The sequence below is a fragment of the Elgaria multicarinata genome, chromosome 3 (genome assembly GCF_023053635.1).
Source record: "Elgaria multicarinata webbii isolate HBS135686 ecotype San Diego chromosome 3, rElgMul1.1.pri, whole genome shotgun sequence".
Classification (NCBI taxonomy): domain Eukaryota; kingdom Metazoa; phylum Chordata; class Lepidosauria; order Squamata; family Anguidae; genus Elgaria; species Elgaria multicarinata.
The window spans coordinates 27,925,164-27,941,538 of record NC_086173.1 but is presented as its reverse complement, the minus strand read 5'-3'; the positions used below and the strand labels follow the sequence as shown (position 1 = coordinate 27,941,538).

The following is a 16,375-nucleotide window of genomic DNA, read 5'->3' as shown; positions in this document are numbered from 1 at the left end:
CACTTGCGAGTAGCTGGGAGAAGCCACGGACTGGGCACAGCGCTCATAAGAGCGCTGTGCCCATCGGGCTGGGAGGGAATCACGGGGGGGGGGGAGATAGGGGCTGGGGGAAAGGCTGGACCTGGCAGGAGAGGGGGGGAAAGAAGGACAGGCACGGGCACGGGGGGGGAAGAAGGACGGGCACGGGCATCGGGGAGGGGGGAAAGAGGGATGGGTATGGGCATCGGGGGGGAAGAAGGATGGGCACGGGCATCGGGGAGGGGGAAGAAGGATGGGCACGGGCATCGGGGAGGGGGGAAAGAAAGATGGGGGACAAGACATGGCGGACAGGGGGAGGACGGGCGAGCAAGCGGGCAGGGGGGCATCAGGCATTGTGTGTGTAGGGGGAATCAGGGGCAGGGGTTGCGGGGACCCTATATTTATTTTTAAAAAGAGTTACCTTGTGCGGTGGTGCGCTCCTGCGCACATGGCCCTTTGAGGCTTAAAAAAAATGGCGGACGCAACAGTGTTTCCTCTTGTCCCGTTGTGTCTTACGTGTGGAAAAGGGTGACGGCGCGCGCTAGTTGCAGCGCGCCATCGCCCTGAGTCCCGGCCAGATTATCAGGTAGGTCTAGCAAGGCCTCAAGTCTGCAAAATGTTCTCTCTTGCATGGCATTCGTACAGAAGGGGCAGGATGGTGAAAGGGTGAAACACACAGAAGGCAAAATGCAAAGGACCTCTCTGAAGCCATTTAGCCTAATTGCCTATGGAAGACAGGCTGATTAGGTACTTTGCAAGCCAAGCGACTTTTTTTCAATTTCAGATTACTTCATCGGCATGAGGTTAGCATTCTTTGATGTCATTTTCTTTGCATGTCTAAAGGCACACACATTTACCATTTATGATTTCCAAGTAAACCAGTCCCGTGAATTAATCTGATCATTATGTTGTGTCCAAGCCCAGATCTCCCAATATATATAAAGGGAAACTTCTGATAGACATACGAAAGGGGTTCTGTTCTTGCTTTCTCTCTGTCTCTGTCTCTCTCTCACACACACAGGCAGACACTTACTGCCCTCTCTCTGGGAGCTCTGTTTGCAGCTCAGCTTTTCTCCATTCACCTTGGTTCTCAACAAGCCATCATGAGCCGACAGTGCTATAGTTCCGGGTCCCTTAATGGAAGACGGGGCTTCTCATGTGGCTCAGCCGTCAGCAGTGGATTTCGGGCTGACAACAGTTTGTCCTACACTGGAGCAGGCAGAACTGGTGGCTACAGCAGCAGCAGCCACTATAACATCGGTCGTAGCAGGAGACTCTCTGGAGGAAGCCTTGGTGGACAAGGAGGAAAGTCTGGTGGATACTTTAGGGATTATAGCATCTTGGGCTCTGGCTCTGGGCCCTTTGGTTATGGAATTGGGCCCGCAGGTTTCAGTGCTGGAGCTGGAAGGCCTGGAGGGTTTAGTAGTCAAAGTGCAGGGGCCTATGGACAAGCTGGAGCATCCGGTCTGGGTGGCTGTCATGGTGGAAGCTATAGGTCAGCAGATTTCAGCAGTCGAAGTCTGGGCTCTGGGCTCTATGGTGCCAGGGGCCTTCTTGGTGGTGGTTTCACGTGTGGTGGCTTGGCCTATGAGCCCATGGGCCGCTTTGGTGAAGGCAGGGGCATCCACACGGTCAGAGTCAACGCGAACCTCTTGCGGCCTCTTTGCATACAGATTGACCCAGAGATCTCTCGAGTAAAAGAGGAAGAGCGAGAGCAAATCAAAACCCTCAATGACAAGTTTGCCTGTTTCATCGATAAGGTGAGGTGGCGTCAACATTGTCTGTTGCACTTTATTCTTTTCATTAGCCCAGTATTGAAAATTAGCGATTTTACTCATCCAAGATCCTGTGGTAATGTTTGCACCTGGGCTTGTGTGGGGAAACAGAACGACGCATAACCAGTAACACGTTGGAGCCAAACAGCTTTTATATTAACAAGAACGCTTCTAACTTGTTCTGACATAGGCCTTAGCTAGACGGGGCTTTATCCCAGGGCGAATCCCAGGATCATCCCTGTGCATCCACATGATGCACAGGGAATCCCGGGATCAGGGAGGGATGATCCTTCCCTTGTCCCAGGATCTTGCCCTCCCCTTGCCTCGGGATAGAGCCCTACACTTTGGGCCTGGTTTTTCCATGGTCTCGGGCTGAGCCCATTGCCACGGGTTGACCCGGCTCCGCACAATTCCTCGCGCAGAGTCAGGAGCTGCGCCCATCGGGGGTATGGTGGGGGGAGCAGGGAAATTAAAGTATTTTTTTAAAATGTACTTTTCAGCGCTCAAGCGCTTGTGTGCTCCTGTTGCTTTAAAAAAACCTCCTCCTGAGGTTTTCACGCCTCACATGTAAAAAGAGGAGGGATCTCGTGATAATCGCATCACAGGATCTTCCCTCCTCCGTCATGGATTAAAAGGTAGGTCTAGCTAAGGCCCTAGGTTCTGAGTTTTGCAAATTGTGATTACATTTCTCCTTCCCTTTGGAGACATCATATTTGCTTATTGATTAGGCATATGAACTCTGCACCAAAAATCTGGGGGTCCAACGGACCTCCAATGGACCTCTGAAATCATAGTGCAGTTAGGGGGCAATTTTAAAACTGCCGGAAACCTGCAGTGTGATTAGAAGTTTGTTCGGAGTCCCAAATGGATCTGTAGGTATCGGAAGGTTTTTTAACTGATGGAAAGTTTTTTTTAGGGCTCATTTCATGTTGATGGACAACTAACTGAACACTTCCATGTTAGAAAGATGCTGTTGCTGAGGGGTGAGGGAGGGGTAGTTTTGAGTTTGACATCTGTGGCTAACCAATAGCCACAGTCTCCTCCCTGTCGCCCCTCCAATTACAGTGCTTAGGGGGAGGGAAAAATAAAAAACCCTAAAAAATTAAGGGATGAACCAGTCTGCTTCAAACTCGGCATGCCAAAAGCCCTACTTAAGAGCTATCATGGTGCCAAGTTTCCTCTCTTTATCTTTAAAAGTGATAGAGATATATGCATTTTTGTTAATTCCCATTGATGATAACAGCGTGGTTCTCCGAAAATGGATCAGTTTTCCAACAAGTAATCTGGTGGTGTGGAGAGGTGGACCCCCTCCAAAAATTGGAGAGGAGAACCCACTCAATGGAATTTTGGGGAGGAGCAGACCCACTCTGCACACTCCTATTATTTAGTTCTATTTGCTTATTTAGTTATTATTTATTTGTCTTATTTGCTTTATTTGTCTTATTTTGTTTTAGTTGCTTAATCAATTTACTTTCAAGAACCTTGCATATTAACAAAACTGCAAGGCAGGTGCCTATATAATTTTTTTAAGAGGGCTGGTGTTATTACAGTAACACACCAGAGCCAAATACTTCATAATAAGAAGTATGCTCCTAACCTGCATCTGCACTGATTAAAATTGGCCTGCAATGACTAATCAGCTGAACCAAACCTCAGCACCCCTACAGTCCAGAGCAGCTTCATTAACTGTGGTTCAGTTAGGTAATTAACCATGGCTCAGTTAGGTAATTAACCATGGTTCAGTTAGGTAATTTTAAACGTTGGACTTCATGATCTTAAGATGGGCTATGCTTTTTGTTTGTTTGCTTGTTTTGTTATGGCTTTCTGGGTGTTGTTTGTTTGTTTGTTTGTTTTAATGATGCTGAGTTTTCCTTCGGTTATTGCAAAATGTGATAAGCCAGCCTGGCTGCGCTTGGGAGCCCTCCTGCTCATTCTGCTTGAGTGGGGCCCCGGATGTCTGCCCCAAAGTCCTGCCCTGATGGCACCATTGCATGGACCCTCATAGAGTCCCATGTGGAAAACTGTAGGGAAAGATGCAGGGGGGTGACACGATGTCTAGCAGCTTAGGATCTCTAAGGGTCCTGGAGCAAGACAGCAGCTCAGCTGTGCATTTTGCTGGGTGTTGCTGGGTGTGCTGTGAAAGTTCCAGCCTTTCCCCCCTCCAGTCTATCATGCAGTGGACCTTCCCTTCTGGTTCTCTTTTTCCCCATCTGCTTTGAAACATGAGAAAAGGGTAGGATGACCATAGGAAAAGGAGGACAGGGCTCCTGTATCTTTCACAGTTGTATAGAAAAGGGAATTTCAGCAGGTGTCATTTGTATGCATGAAATTCCCTCTTCATCACAACAGTTAAAGCTGCAGGAGCTCTGTCCTCTTGACCACATACAAAAGAAGACAGGGTTCCTGCAGCTTTCACTGTGGTGATGAAGAGTAGGGTGACCATATGAAAAGGAGGACAGGGCTCCTGTATCTTTAACAGTTGCATAGAAAAGGGAATTTCCGCAGGTGTCTTTTGTATATATGGAAAACCCGGTGAAATTCCCTTTTCATCACAACAGTTAAAGCTGCAGGTGCCCTGCCCTCTTTTAAATCTGGTCACTCTGGTATAGCTACTGCACCTTTAACTGTTGTGATGAAGAGGGAATTTCACCAGGTTCTCCATATATACAACTGACACCTGATGAAATTCCCTTTTCAATACAACTGTTAAAGATACAGGAGCCCTGTCCTCCTTTTCATATGGTCACCCTAATGAAGAGGGAATTTCACCAGGTTCTCCATATATACAAATGACACCTGCTGAAATTCCCCTTTCAATACAACTGTTACAGATACAGAAGCCCTGTCCTCCTTCTCACATGGTCACCCCTGGCATGAGAAGCCAGGCATGCAGACCAATGGTTTCCAGAGTTGTTCATGCCAGTGCCCACAGCTGCCTCCCATTTTACTGGCTCCTTGTCCTGTGATTATTCAAGCTGCTCTGACCTAGGGGAGTGGGCTGTGTGTGCCCATGATTTGTAGCTGCAGGACTGCACACAAGTAGTCCAAGCTGATTGCGTTTAATTAGAAGTAAGCAGGTCCTGCCCAAGATATTTTGCTGCCTAGGGAGAAAGACAAGCTGATCACATTGGCAGTTCGACCTTATTTTGACACTAGCAGTGGGACAATATCCTTCTGAGGGCAGCAGGTTAACCTTAGGGGGCACAGGGCAGGCTGCATGACCCACATAGCTCTGTCCTCCAACACCTTGCCACCCTCCAGCATCTGCTGCCTGAGGTAGCTGTCTCACTCTGCCTAATGGTAGGGCTGGCCCTGGAAGTTATTCCCACTGTGTTTAGTAGGGTGGTCATATGGAAAGCAGACCAAACTCCTGTACCTTTCACAGTTGTATAGCTGTGAATTTCAGAAGGTGTCATTTGGATGCATGCAGCACCTGGTGAAATTCCCTCTTCCTCACAACAGTTAAAGCTGTAGGAGCTCTGCCCTCTTGACCAGATACTGCTCCTAGGTAACTGTGAATAGGATTGCAGCTGCAGTTGGCTAATTATCCATTCAGTGGATTAAGGTTGCAGCTCTAAGCCCACTTGTGAGTGAGTAAGTCCCACTGTTTTCAGTGGGGCTTGCTACCCAGTAAATGTGCATCGGATTGCACTGTAAAACTTGCACCCCCATTTATTTGCAAATCTTTTGCTTTTCAGTGACATATTCAAAAGCCACCATTCTACCCTTCACCTACTGCATACTTAAAGTTGAGTTAATTTATTCTCAGGGTTAGCCTTGTGTCAATGAGCCTGTTCAGACAACACACTAAGCCATGGTTAGGCCACCAATCCTTTTGCAGCAAATGGTTAGTGAGCATGTTTAAACCATGATTCTGTGGCCACCATGGTTAGGAATGGCTCACACGGCATGCTAAGTCATTGTTCACATGACACTCTAAGCCAACTAACAGCATAGCACTACAGACAACATGCTAAGCCATGGTTAGGTCTCTAACCCTTTTGCTTCATAGTTTGTGTCCATGTTTAAACTCGGGTTATGTAGCCACCATGGTTAAAAATGGTTCACACAACATGCTAAGTCATGGTTCACATGATGCTTTAGGTTCCTCTCTCATAATCCCATGCTGTCTGGGGCTGTAGACAAAATGTCTGGAGGGCACCAGCTTGCCTACTCCTGATCAACTCCTTTATTCTGCTTCTTCATTGTTGTGCTAACTCCTCTTTGATTTACAAAGCATAAAATGTCAATGCCCAACTCTATGCTCCCAACCTGCCTAATCTAATACAAGAATTCCAGAAGAGATCCTCCCCACCCCACTCAATAGACATACTCAATGGTTAACTATTTGCATTTTCTACCAGCACAATATCTTCTTTCATAACAGGTGAGGCACTTGGAGCAACAGAACAAGCTTTTGGAAACCAAATGGAACTGCCTGCAGCAACAGGGACCCCTTGAGAAGAAGACCATTGACCACCTGTTCACGAATTACATTGCCACCCTGCGAAGGCAGCTGGAGCGGTTGTTGAATGAGCGGGAGCAGCTGAGACTGGAACAAGCTAAATTCCAGGATATGGTGGAAGAGTACAAAAACAGGTAAAGGAGCAAGAATGGACTGCCCAGAAGGCTTTGGCTATTGGGCAGTATAAAAATGTAATAAAGAGTAGAAATAAAGGCAATAAATAGCAGTTGTCAAGCTCAATCCCCACCTCTTCCTCCACCATGTCCTTCATGGTCATGCAGGGGCTTGAGCCCAAATCTCTTCAGTCCGTGTCCAGTGCTCTACCCACAGCCTGACACTGGCTTCCTAACCCCCTGAGATGCTGCAGCACAGTTGTTTCTAAGAGTGGCAGGCCAAGCTCCCTGGGATCTTAGTATCTCCTTCCCTTCTGTTGCAAGGTACGAAGCGGAAATCAACCGGCGTGTGACTGCAGAAAACGAATTTGTGGTGTTGAAGAAGGTTAGTCCTTTGGCGCACCAAAGTATGGGGATGGGCATTCTAAACAATCAAGAAGTTGGAGGCAGAATGGTGATGACCAGCCCACCTAAGTCACGGATTCTCCAAGCTGATCTGGTTGGCTACTGTAGGAAAAGACTAGGGGAATGGCTAGACCAGGGGGGTGGAGGGGGAAGATCTCATGATATGATGATCGTGAGATCCTCCTCCTCAGTCTACATGTGGAGGACATCGCACCTGCCATTTTTTAAAACAAACAAACCAGGCTGGAGCACACGAGCGCTCCAGCGAAAAAGTAAGTAAAAAGAAGAAGAAGCCCTGACCCACTCCCCACCCCCAATGGGCATGAAGTGCTGGAAGAGCTCCAAGCCCTGTACTTGCTTCCCGGCTCTGTGGTTACTCATGAGGAGCCAGGAAGAAACTGGGACGGCTGCCCACAGATCCTGCAGTCTTGGGATGATCCCGAATCTGGGGGAAAAGCCGGGATTAAAGCCGTCCTGGCTATCCCAGGGCAAAGGAGGGATCATCCCTCCCTGCCCCGGGAATCCCTGTGTGTCATGTGGATGCACAGGGATGATCCCCAGGTGATCCCTGGGATATCACTTCATCTAGACACGCCCTAGATTGATCTTTGGTGTGATGTAGCAGGGCTCTTCTTACATCCTTCTGCAATAAAAAAGAAAGGCCCTTTATGTTGACCTCACAGGCTTACATTGATGTGAATCACTCTCAATGTTTCGAAGAACATGGGATATAGATTTATATCCCCCACAGAAGGAAATGCCCAAAGTCCATATCACTTTAATACCTTCATGAGGCCAACTCAAAGGTCACAAAATATTGTACACCCTTTCGCGTTCTCTGTAATTCTTGCAGTGATGGATTGGGCCTGTGAGCTTCTTGGCTGAGTGGGGATTAGAACTCAGGTCTTCCGACTTCCAGTCCAACACTCTAACCACTACACCACACGGGCTCTTTCTCCACTATACCACACTGGATCATTTCACTTAGGTACTTTAATACTGACAAAAAGAGATTGATTTGATGCTGGTTCACCACACCGAAAGCACAGGTCTTGATTTTGGTAAACACTGCTGTCTCTCTTTGGAAGAGCAACTCCTGTTGAGTTACAATGAAATATTTATTGCGCCATGTTTTGTAGGATGTGGATTGTGCCTATATTATCAAAATGGAACTTGAGGTGAAAGTGGAAGCCCTACGGCAGGAGTTAGAATTCCTCAGATGTGTCCATGAGGCGGTAAGTCTCCCCACTCACTACCACATGTGATTTATGCTTTTTTCTTACAAAAGGATTTGGTTCTCTATGTCTGGGGAGGGGACTCAGGGCAAGGGAGGGTCTTTTTTAAAAGAACAAGGACTTACCTTTTCATTGGTGTGCTCCTGCACACATGGCCCTTTAAGGTTTTTTTGAAATGCAGGACGCGACGGGGCTTTCCTTTTCCCGTCGTGTCTTACGTGTAGAAAAGGGCGATGGCCCGCGCTAGCTGTAGCGCGGCCTCGCTCCTTCTCCTCTCCGCATTATCTGGTAGGTCTAGCAAGGCGCATAGTTTAAAGTATAAAATACAGTACAAATATTTAAAAGACTAAAATACACTGTAATACAAAACAGGAAACAGCACAATAAAATGGCCATAATGAAATAGAACTATGTCCACGATATATGATGCCCCCCACTCGCCCCCTCGCTCGCTTGCTCACTCGACCGTCCACCCCCCGCTCACCATGTCCACCCCCCCGCTCGCTCGCCCACTTGCCATGTCCAATGCCCCCTCCGCCCCCCGTCCGTGATCTGCCCCCTTCCCAGCCTGATGGGCACAGTGCTCCGTGCTGTGCCCAGTGCGTGGCTTCTCCCAGCTACTCGTGAGTAAGCTAGCAGCTGGGAAAAGCCATGGAACTAACTGGACCTTCTGCAGCTCCGGGATCAGCCCGGGGCTGCAGAAAAACCAGGCCATAAGCGGATCCGGTTATCCCGGGTCAAGGGAGGGTTTAGCCCGGCCTGATCCCCTGTGCATCGTCTGCACGCACAGCAGGGAGCCTGGGCCTTGCACCGGGCTAAACCCTTGTCTAGCAACGGCCTATGTTAACAACGTAGCCACCAGGTGAACCTGGAATTTATTCGAGAAGCATTTTAGTTTTTGTTTTTTTAAAACTGATTGTAATCCACCCAGAGAACATTAGTGACTGGGCAGATTAGAAATGTAATAAATAAAGACTTCTAATGTTTTTGTGGCAGGAAATAGAAAGCTTGCAGACAACATGTGAAGACACCAATGTCATCGTGTGTATGGACAACAGTCGGGAGCTGGACATGGAGGGTATAATTGAGTCTGTGAGGTGTCAGTATGAGGAGATTGCACAGAAGAGCAAGGATGAGGTCAACGTTCTATATGAAACCAAGGTAACCTTGAAGGATGTTTGCCTGCAATGGAGGAACTCGAGTGGTTTGGGTTACCAATGGGGTTAAATAACTGAATCCAAAGCTTCAAAAATAAAGGAGTCCCTTCCCTCCAACATTTTAGTACAAAGAGCTGCAGTCCGCATGGGGAAGTCAGTGTGAAAACCTGTGTAGCGGCCGCCGTGAAATCGAAGACCTGACCCGTCTTATCCAGAGACTCAGGGCTGATATGGAAAATGCCAAAAAACAGGTGAGATGTGTCTGCAGTTGAAAAGAAGGAGCAAAAACAACGGGATGTTCTTTGGGTCTTGATGCGCAGGGATCATCTCTCCCATCACAACAGTTAAAGCTACAGGAGCTATACTAGTGTGACCACCAGATACAAAAGAGGGCAGGGCTTCTGCAGCTTTAACTGTTGTACTGAAGGGGGGATTTCACCAGGTGCTGCATGCATACAAATGACACCTGCTGAAATGCCCTTTTCTGTGCAACTGTTAAAGATACAGGAGTCCTGTCCTCCTTTTCATAAGGTCATCCTAAGTCCGCTATAGAGCAGGCCTTCACTTGCCTGATGGAACTGAAGCTATAACTGAATTCATAGATGTGTGTTTTGGGGAAAGATAATGGAGCAGGAGCAGTTTGTCCATTGGGTGGGTCAGGAGCCACATATACATGCAAGTGTGTTCTTGTGAGCACACATACATAAACACACTTTCCCTTAAAATCTGAAAGGCCTTAGCTAGACCGGGCTTTATCACGGGGCGAACCCGGGGATTGTCCCTCTGCGTCCACATGACGCACAGGGGATCCCAGGATCAGGGAGGGATGATCCCTCCGATGCCCCAGGATACAACCCTCTCCTTTGGGCCTGCTTTTTCCACGCGCCCAATCGGGGTTAGGGTGGGGGGAGCAGGGAAACTAAATTAAATTGAAAAACTACTTACCTTCAGCGCACGAGCGTTTGTGCGTTGCTTCTCCTTTAAAAAAGAAAAAATGGTGGGCACGACACCTCTCTTCCTGAGGTTGTCGCGCCTCACATGTAAACGGAGGAGGGATCTCACATTAAACAAAATGCGAGAACTTCCCTCCTCCGTCCTGGATTATGTCTAGCTAAGGCCAAAGTAGGCCCTTCCGGGTTATATTGCTGTACCCTAAAGCATTGTGTGGGAAACAAGTACTCTGAATGTTGATTCCTAGAGTGTTCTTTGCAGGGAGGGCAGGAAATTAGATGGCAATTTGTGCTGTGAGAGTCTTGAGGGACTTCAAATAACACTTCAGGGCTACATGGATCGCCTCAGCTAGAATGTGCTAGGACGCAGAGCACGGGGGACATCTTTCTTTTCTTTTCTAATAGTATTTGCAGTATTATTATCTTGCGTATGCTACTCGTGGACTAGCTCATTATTTAGGGCGACCATATGAAAAGGGGGACAGGGCTCTTGTATCTTTAACAGTTGTACTGAAAAGGGAATTTCAGCAGGTGTCATTTGTATATATGAGGAACCTGGTGAAATTTCCTCTTCATCACCACAGTTAAAGCTGCAGGTGCCCTGCCCTCTTTTACATCTGGTCACTCTAGTATAGCTCCTGCAGCTTTAGCTGTTGTGATGAAGAGGGAATTTCACCAGGTTCTCCATATATACAAATGATACCTGCTGAAATTCCCTTTTCTCTGCAACTGTTAAAGATACAGGAGTCCAGTCCTCCTTTTCATATGGTCACACTAAATCATTATTATTGTTTTTACCTGTGCCTTTGAAGATCGATATGATACAGACCGCTATTGCTGACAATGAGCAACGTGGTGAGTGTGCTTTGAAGGATGCCAGGACAAAACTTGCTGAGGTGGAAAATGCCCTGCAGTCCGCTAAGGATGAACTCGCTCGCCTGCTGAGGGATTACCAGGATCTGCTGAATGTTAAAATGGCCCTGGACATTGAGATTGCTATGTACAGAACCCTCCTGGAAGGAGAAGAGAGCAGGTAGGCAAAAAAGAAAAGATAGAAAGAAAGAAAGCATACATACGTTGCTAATAGGGGTGTGCACGGACCCCCCCGCTCCACTTCACTTCCAGATCCACGATTTTTGGATCGGGCTGCTTCGCCCCGCCCCCGCTCCGCCCATTTCCACTCCGCTCCGCTCGGAGCTCCGGATCCGGATCGGAGCTCCGTTTTTCCCCCCCCCCCATAGGGTTGCATTGAAAGCTAAAAAAGTAAACAACTTTTTTTCTGTTCAAGTTAGAAACCTCATGTTTGGCACCATGACACCTCATGGACGTATACACACGCATGCCAAGTTTCAAGGCAATCCCATCATCCCCTGATTTTTGGGGAATTTTTGAAAATTGGGCACCCCATTCAGACCCCTTGGGATAGCTCCGTCAATTTGCATGTTAGAAACCTCAAATCGGCACCATGACAGCTTATCCATGTGTCCACATGGACGCCCAGACTCCAGGCAGTCCCATCATCCCCTGATTTGTGGCGCGGCTCTAACCTCTAACGCACCACCCATAACCCTAATTCACACCCCTTTCGATAGCTCCGTCAATTTGCACGTTAGAAACCTCAAACTCGGCACCATGATAGCTTATCCATGTGTCCACATGGATGCCAAGTTTCAAGGCAATCCCATCATTCCCTGATTTTTGGGGAATTTTTGAAAATCGGGCACCCCATTCAGACCCCTTGGGATAGCTCCGTCAATTTGCACGTTAGAAACCTCAAACTCAGCACCATGATAGCTTATCCATGTGTCCATGTATAAGAATATAATAATATGTTTAAGAATATTACTAAATGTAGGTAAATGGGACAAGAAGTGTGTGTATGCCTTCCCCAAAATGCTCAATCTGTGGCTGTTGCACTTCACAAAAGCAGTGCACACAATCAGGCTTTAAGAGAGGGGAGGGGGGAAATGAACCAAACAAACAAACACACACTCCAAAATTTAAAAATAAAGTTTATATTAAATCAAAGTAAGGGAAAAACACAGAGCAAACTAAGCAAAATGTCAGAAAGAAGCAAACAAACACATGCACCAAGCTAAAATCCTAATCTATCTCCAAAGTACACAGCAGCAGCTAGCTAAGTAGACCCTCTCCCAACGAACGCCAAACCCACAAGACGCTGAGAGCTCAAAGATCTCAGGATGACTCTGCCTTAGTCCCCCCCCTCGAATGCTGGAATTGGAGGATGCTTCATGAGGAGATCAATTCTCATCAGGATTGGGAGTTGAATGTGCCTGTCATCGCTTCAAATAAACCCCGCTGCGCCGCAGCCGGTTTACCCTATCATTTGTATTGTAAATGTACCCGATTTTTTTAAAAAATATTGCACGTGAACCACAGGACACAGAAAGTTGAGAGTAGTCTCAAAATGACCCCCATCCACGACTCTCTGAGCACAAGAATTTTCAGAATGATAGCTTAAAAAACAACCCAGTTATCCCCGATTCTTTTCCGCAATGCAATCCTATGGGCGAAAACTGCCGTTTGACCCGCGCTGTCCCTGTTTGTAATGTTTGTTTACCCAATTTTTAAAAAAAATCTAGCGCGCGACCCGCACGACGCAGAGAGGTGAGAGTAGTCTCAAAATGACCCCCATCCACGACTCTCTGAGCACATGAATTTTCAGAACGATAGCTTAAAAAACAACCCAGTTATCCCTGATTGTTTTCCGCAGTGCAATACTATGGGCGAAATGTTTCAAGATGGCGACCGGAGCGGTCCGCCTGAAAGAGGAGCTCCGAAAAATGGCCGCTTCTCTTCGCCTTGCTTCTAGGGGTCCGCGGTCCGCTTCTACTCCGCCTCTGGGCAAGGCGGAGCAGGCCAATTCGCTACTGCTTCTACGCTTCTAATCGGAGCGGAGCACATGCCTAGTTGCTAACATCCTTGTTGGAACGTTGCCCTAATATTACTTTTCTAATGTTAATATATACTGTAATCAAGAAATGCTGACATAAACAGGGCACTAATTTGGAATCCCAGAAGAAGTACTGTATCTACTACGTCACTACTTTATGGCTAACTCTTCACCATTCTGGAAGATGGCCAAAGGCGATGTAAAATTAAATTAATGACCTTTGCACATTGATAAACCAGCCTTTAAATTCTTAGGATGTCAAAGAAAGCCATTTGGGGGTGGAGCTTGCCAGGTTTTCCTAGGCTCATTCGCCCCCCCTCCTTTCCGGACTTCTTTTCAGTTCCCACTGCGACAAACAACTCAATCTGCAGCCAGTTTGGCCAGTTTGCAGAATTTCTGGGAATTTTGCACACCATTTTTAAGGATCTACAATTTGTGCAGATTTCTGACCAATTTACACAAATTACAGCTGAATTTGTGCAATTTATGGTGTCTTAATGATGTCTGTTATTGTCTCTCATTGGGTCTGTGACCGTATAATAAATGATGATGATGATGCCTGCTATCATGGAAAAAAAATGCTAATCATGGTTGGATTTGTATAATTTGTGCAAATTTGACTGTGATGCTGCTGATTAATTACATTTCTATACTGCCCAACAGCTGAAGCAAATTCGACCATAATTTCCTCAAATTGCTCAGAAATTTATGCAAATTACTCAGAAACCTCCCCTTCCTCAAATATGCAAAATGCCTCCCAGAGTTCAGTTATCAGCCCACAGCTCGGCTCACAGATACAAAGCAAGTTGTACATAATGAGCCAAAAAAGAACTGGATTTCCCAGCAACGGACATTCCTATTAAATTCCTCAGTTTCCATTAAAATCACATTAAGAAAGTGAGATTAGCAAGTATTTGAAATAAAATAATATTTTAAACACATTTTCCCCTCAACTGTACAGATTTCTGGGATACATGGCTAACTTCCTGGAACATTAACACAAATATATTCTCTTTTCTCTGCAGGTTATGTAATTCTTGTCCTGTCAACATATGTAAGTAACTTTATAAAAATACGTTCTATATTGTCTTGAATAATATGCCAGGCATTTCACTGCCTAAGGCCCCTAAGTCACAATTTTTTCCTCATTTTTCTCCTCTTGTAGCTGTGGTAGGTGGCGCCAGCATCTGTGTACCTGGTGGACCTACGTATGGCAGTACGCAAGGTGGATGTGGATTCGGAAAGAGGCCTGCCTACGGAAACACCAGCGGCAATGGAAGATCCAGCTCTAGAAGTGGAAGGCTTGGTTACAAAACTGGATATAGCTCTAGGAGCGGAGGACAGCTTTCTAGATGCACCTTAAGCTCTGGGTTTGGGCAGTGTGGAACCAGCAATGTGGCCCCCAGTGGTCCAGTGAATGTAGCCGGAGGTGGAGGCTACAGTTCTAGCAGAGGCTACAGCAACAGAAGTGGGGGTTACAGCTCAGGCAGGACCCACATTCCCTCAGAGGGTGGTGGTTGTAGCACAGCGCTTTCTGGAGGGAGTCCTGTAGGTGGCGTCTACCCTCCTCAGAGCAATGTCTACCCTCCTCAGAGCAAAGGAGTCTGTGTAGTGGAAACCTATAACAAAGGGAGTGGCAACGATTTGTATTAAAGATGGGCACAAATGGCATCTTGAGACTCACCACCCTATTTGCGGGCAGAAAACTTGGACTATTTCACCACATTGCTCCAGGGGGAGGAGAAATTCTCCAATGGTTTCTCAAGGGCGGGGACACACGCAGCATTAATACTCATCATTAGCACATCTTCTTTCTTCTTTTTCCGCAAAGGTTCTGTTTGGATTTTTCTGCAACAGCAGTAACTCTGTCGGCAGGCTGGCTGCTATTTTGCATCCTGCACAATGCCCCAGGCATAGGCCATAGCTAGATGGGGCGAAATCCCAGGATGATTCCCCGGGATCGTCCCTGTGCGTTCAGATGATGCACAGGGGATCCTGGGATCAGGGAGGATGATCCCTCCCTTGTCCCAGGATCTTGCCCTCCCCCTTAGGCTGAGCCCGAGACTACAGTTTGTTCCGCCTCCTCGCAATTCCTTGCAAGGAGCTGGGACCCGCGCACAGAGCTCCTCAGGAGCACTGCGCCCTTTGGGGCTGGGGTGGGAGGAGCTGGGAAAGTAATTATTTTTTAAAAAATAACTTACCTTTTGCGCACAAGCGATCGTGCATTGCTGGCCCTTTAACTGTAAACAAAATGACAGGCACGACGCCTCTCCATCTGAGGTCATCACTCACTACATGTAAAGAGAGGTGTGTGTGTGTCTCATGATAAAACCATTGTGAGATCTTCACCCCTCCGTCACGGACTAAGAGGTAGGTCTAGTTAATGCCTTAGTATCATTGCAAGGCAGGATGGAGGGGAAAGGGTGACTTCCATCCCACCCCAAAATGACCCCCCCCAAAAGGTAGACAATATTCTGAGAAAATTTGGCAAAGTGGTCTTTCCTAGGAGATTGAGGAGGGGGGGAGGAAACCCTTCAGAAATATTGTTAGCGAGAATATATTCTGAGAAAATTCAACTCTGCCCTTTGTCTTCATACCAACTGGTATTGGAAGGTTTCTATTGGTGCTGCCTACACTACTGGTGCATCTCTGGAAATGGGAGCTGCAGCACCAGGAATGGATGGTGAGTGGGTTATGGAGGAAACTATGGAGGAAACTATGGAGGAAACCGCTCCATCATTAGACAAAGTTCAGGTTCAGAGTGTTGCTTGGGGGTGGGGGACGTTTCTCTGCCTGCCAATGGAAGTGCTGAACTGTTAGTCATCAGTGTCATTGCTTTGAAAAGCTGCAAATTAGAGAGCCCTGTTCAGGCATCCCCCGTCTCATAGGATTCCAGTTGGATGAGGGGAGGAAGAAGGTGGAGGGTTGCTCCTTGGCCCCACCCACTCTGTCGTGCCAGCTTCGTTGCTCTCCACATGTTGGGGCTGAATATCTGCAGTGGGGTAATTTCTCTACAAGTGTAGATTTCCCCATGTGCTTCAGAACAGACACCATGTGGTTCTAAACCACATGGGTTAGCCTACATGAGGAGGGACTGTTTCCCTCCTCATGCAGACACTATTGTTCCAACTAATGGACAGTGGCTGAAACCAGCGAGGGAGGGGGTGACATCATTGAGCTCATCCCCATTCTCCTGAATGCCTTCGGGCTTTAGGGAAGGATCGGGCAACTTGTGACCCTCCAGATGGTGTGGCCTGCAGCTCCATCAGCCAGCAATGCCAATGGTGTGGGGTCATGTAGGCCAAACCATCAGGAGAACTGCAAGTTGCCCACCCCTAGGTTA

The 16,375-nt window shown here is 47.3% G+C and overlaps 1 protein-coding gene across 1 annotated transcript; it reads left to right on the top strand.

Annotated features, from left to right (window-relative positions):
- The first annotated feature begins 1,115 nt into the window (after positions 1-1,115).
- Positions 1,116-14,737, top strand: LOC134394337 (keratin, type II cytoskeletal 7-like). The gene is made up of 9 exons (XM_063119704.1): positions 1,116-1,783; positions 6,186-6,392; positions 6,696-6,756; positions 7,916-8,011; positions 9,008-9,172; positions 9,294-9,419; positions 10,931-11,151; positions 14,058-14,086; positions 14,198-14,737. Exons 1-9 carry the CDS (start codon positions 1,122-1,124, stop codon positions 14,683-14,685), a joined length of 2,055 nt encoding a protein of 684 aa, XP_062975774.1. The 5' UTR covers positions 1,116-1,121; the 3' UTR covers positions 14,686-14,737.
- The last annotated feature ends 1,638 nt before the right edge of the window (positions 14,738-16,375 follow it).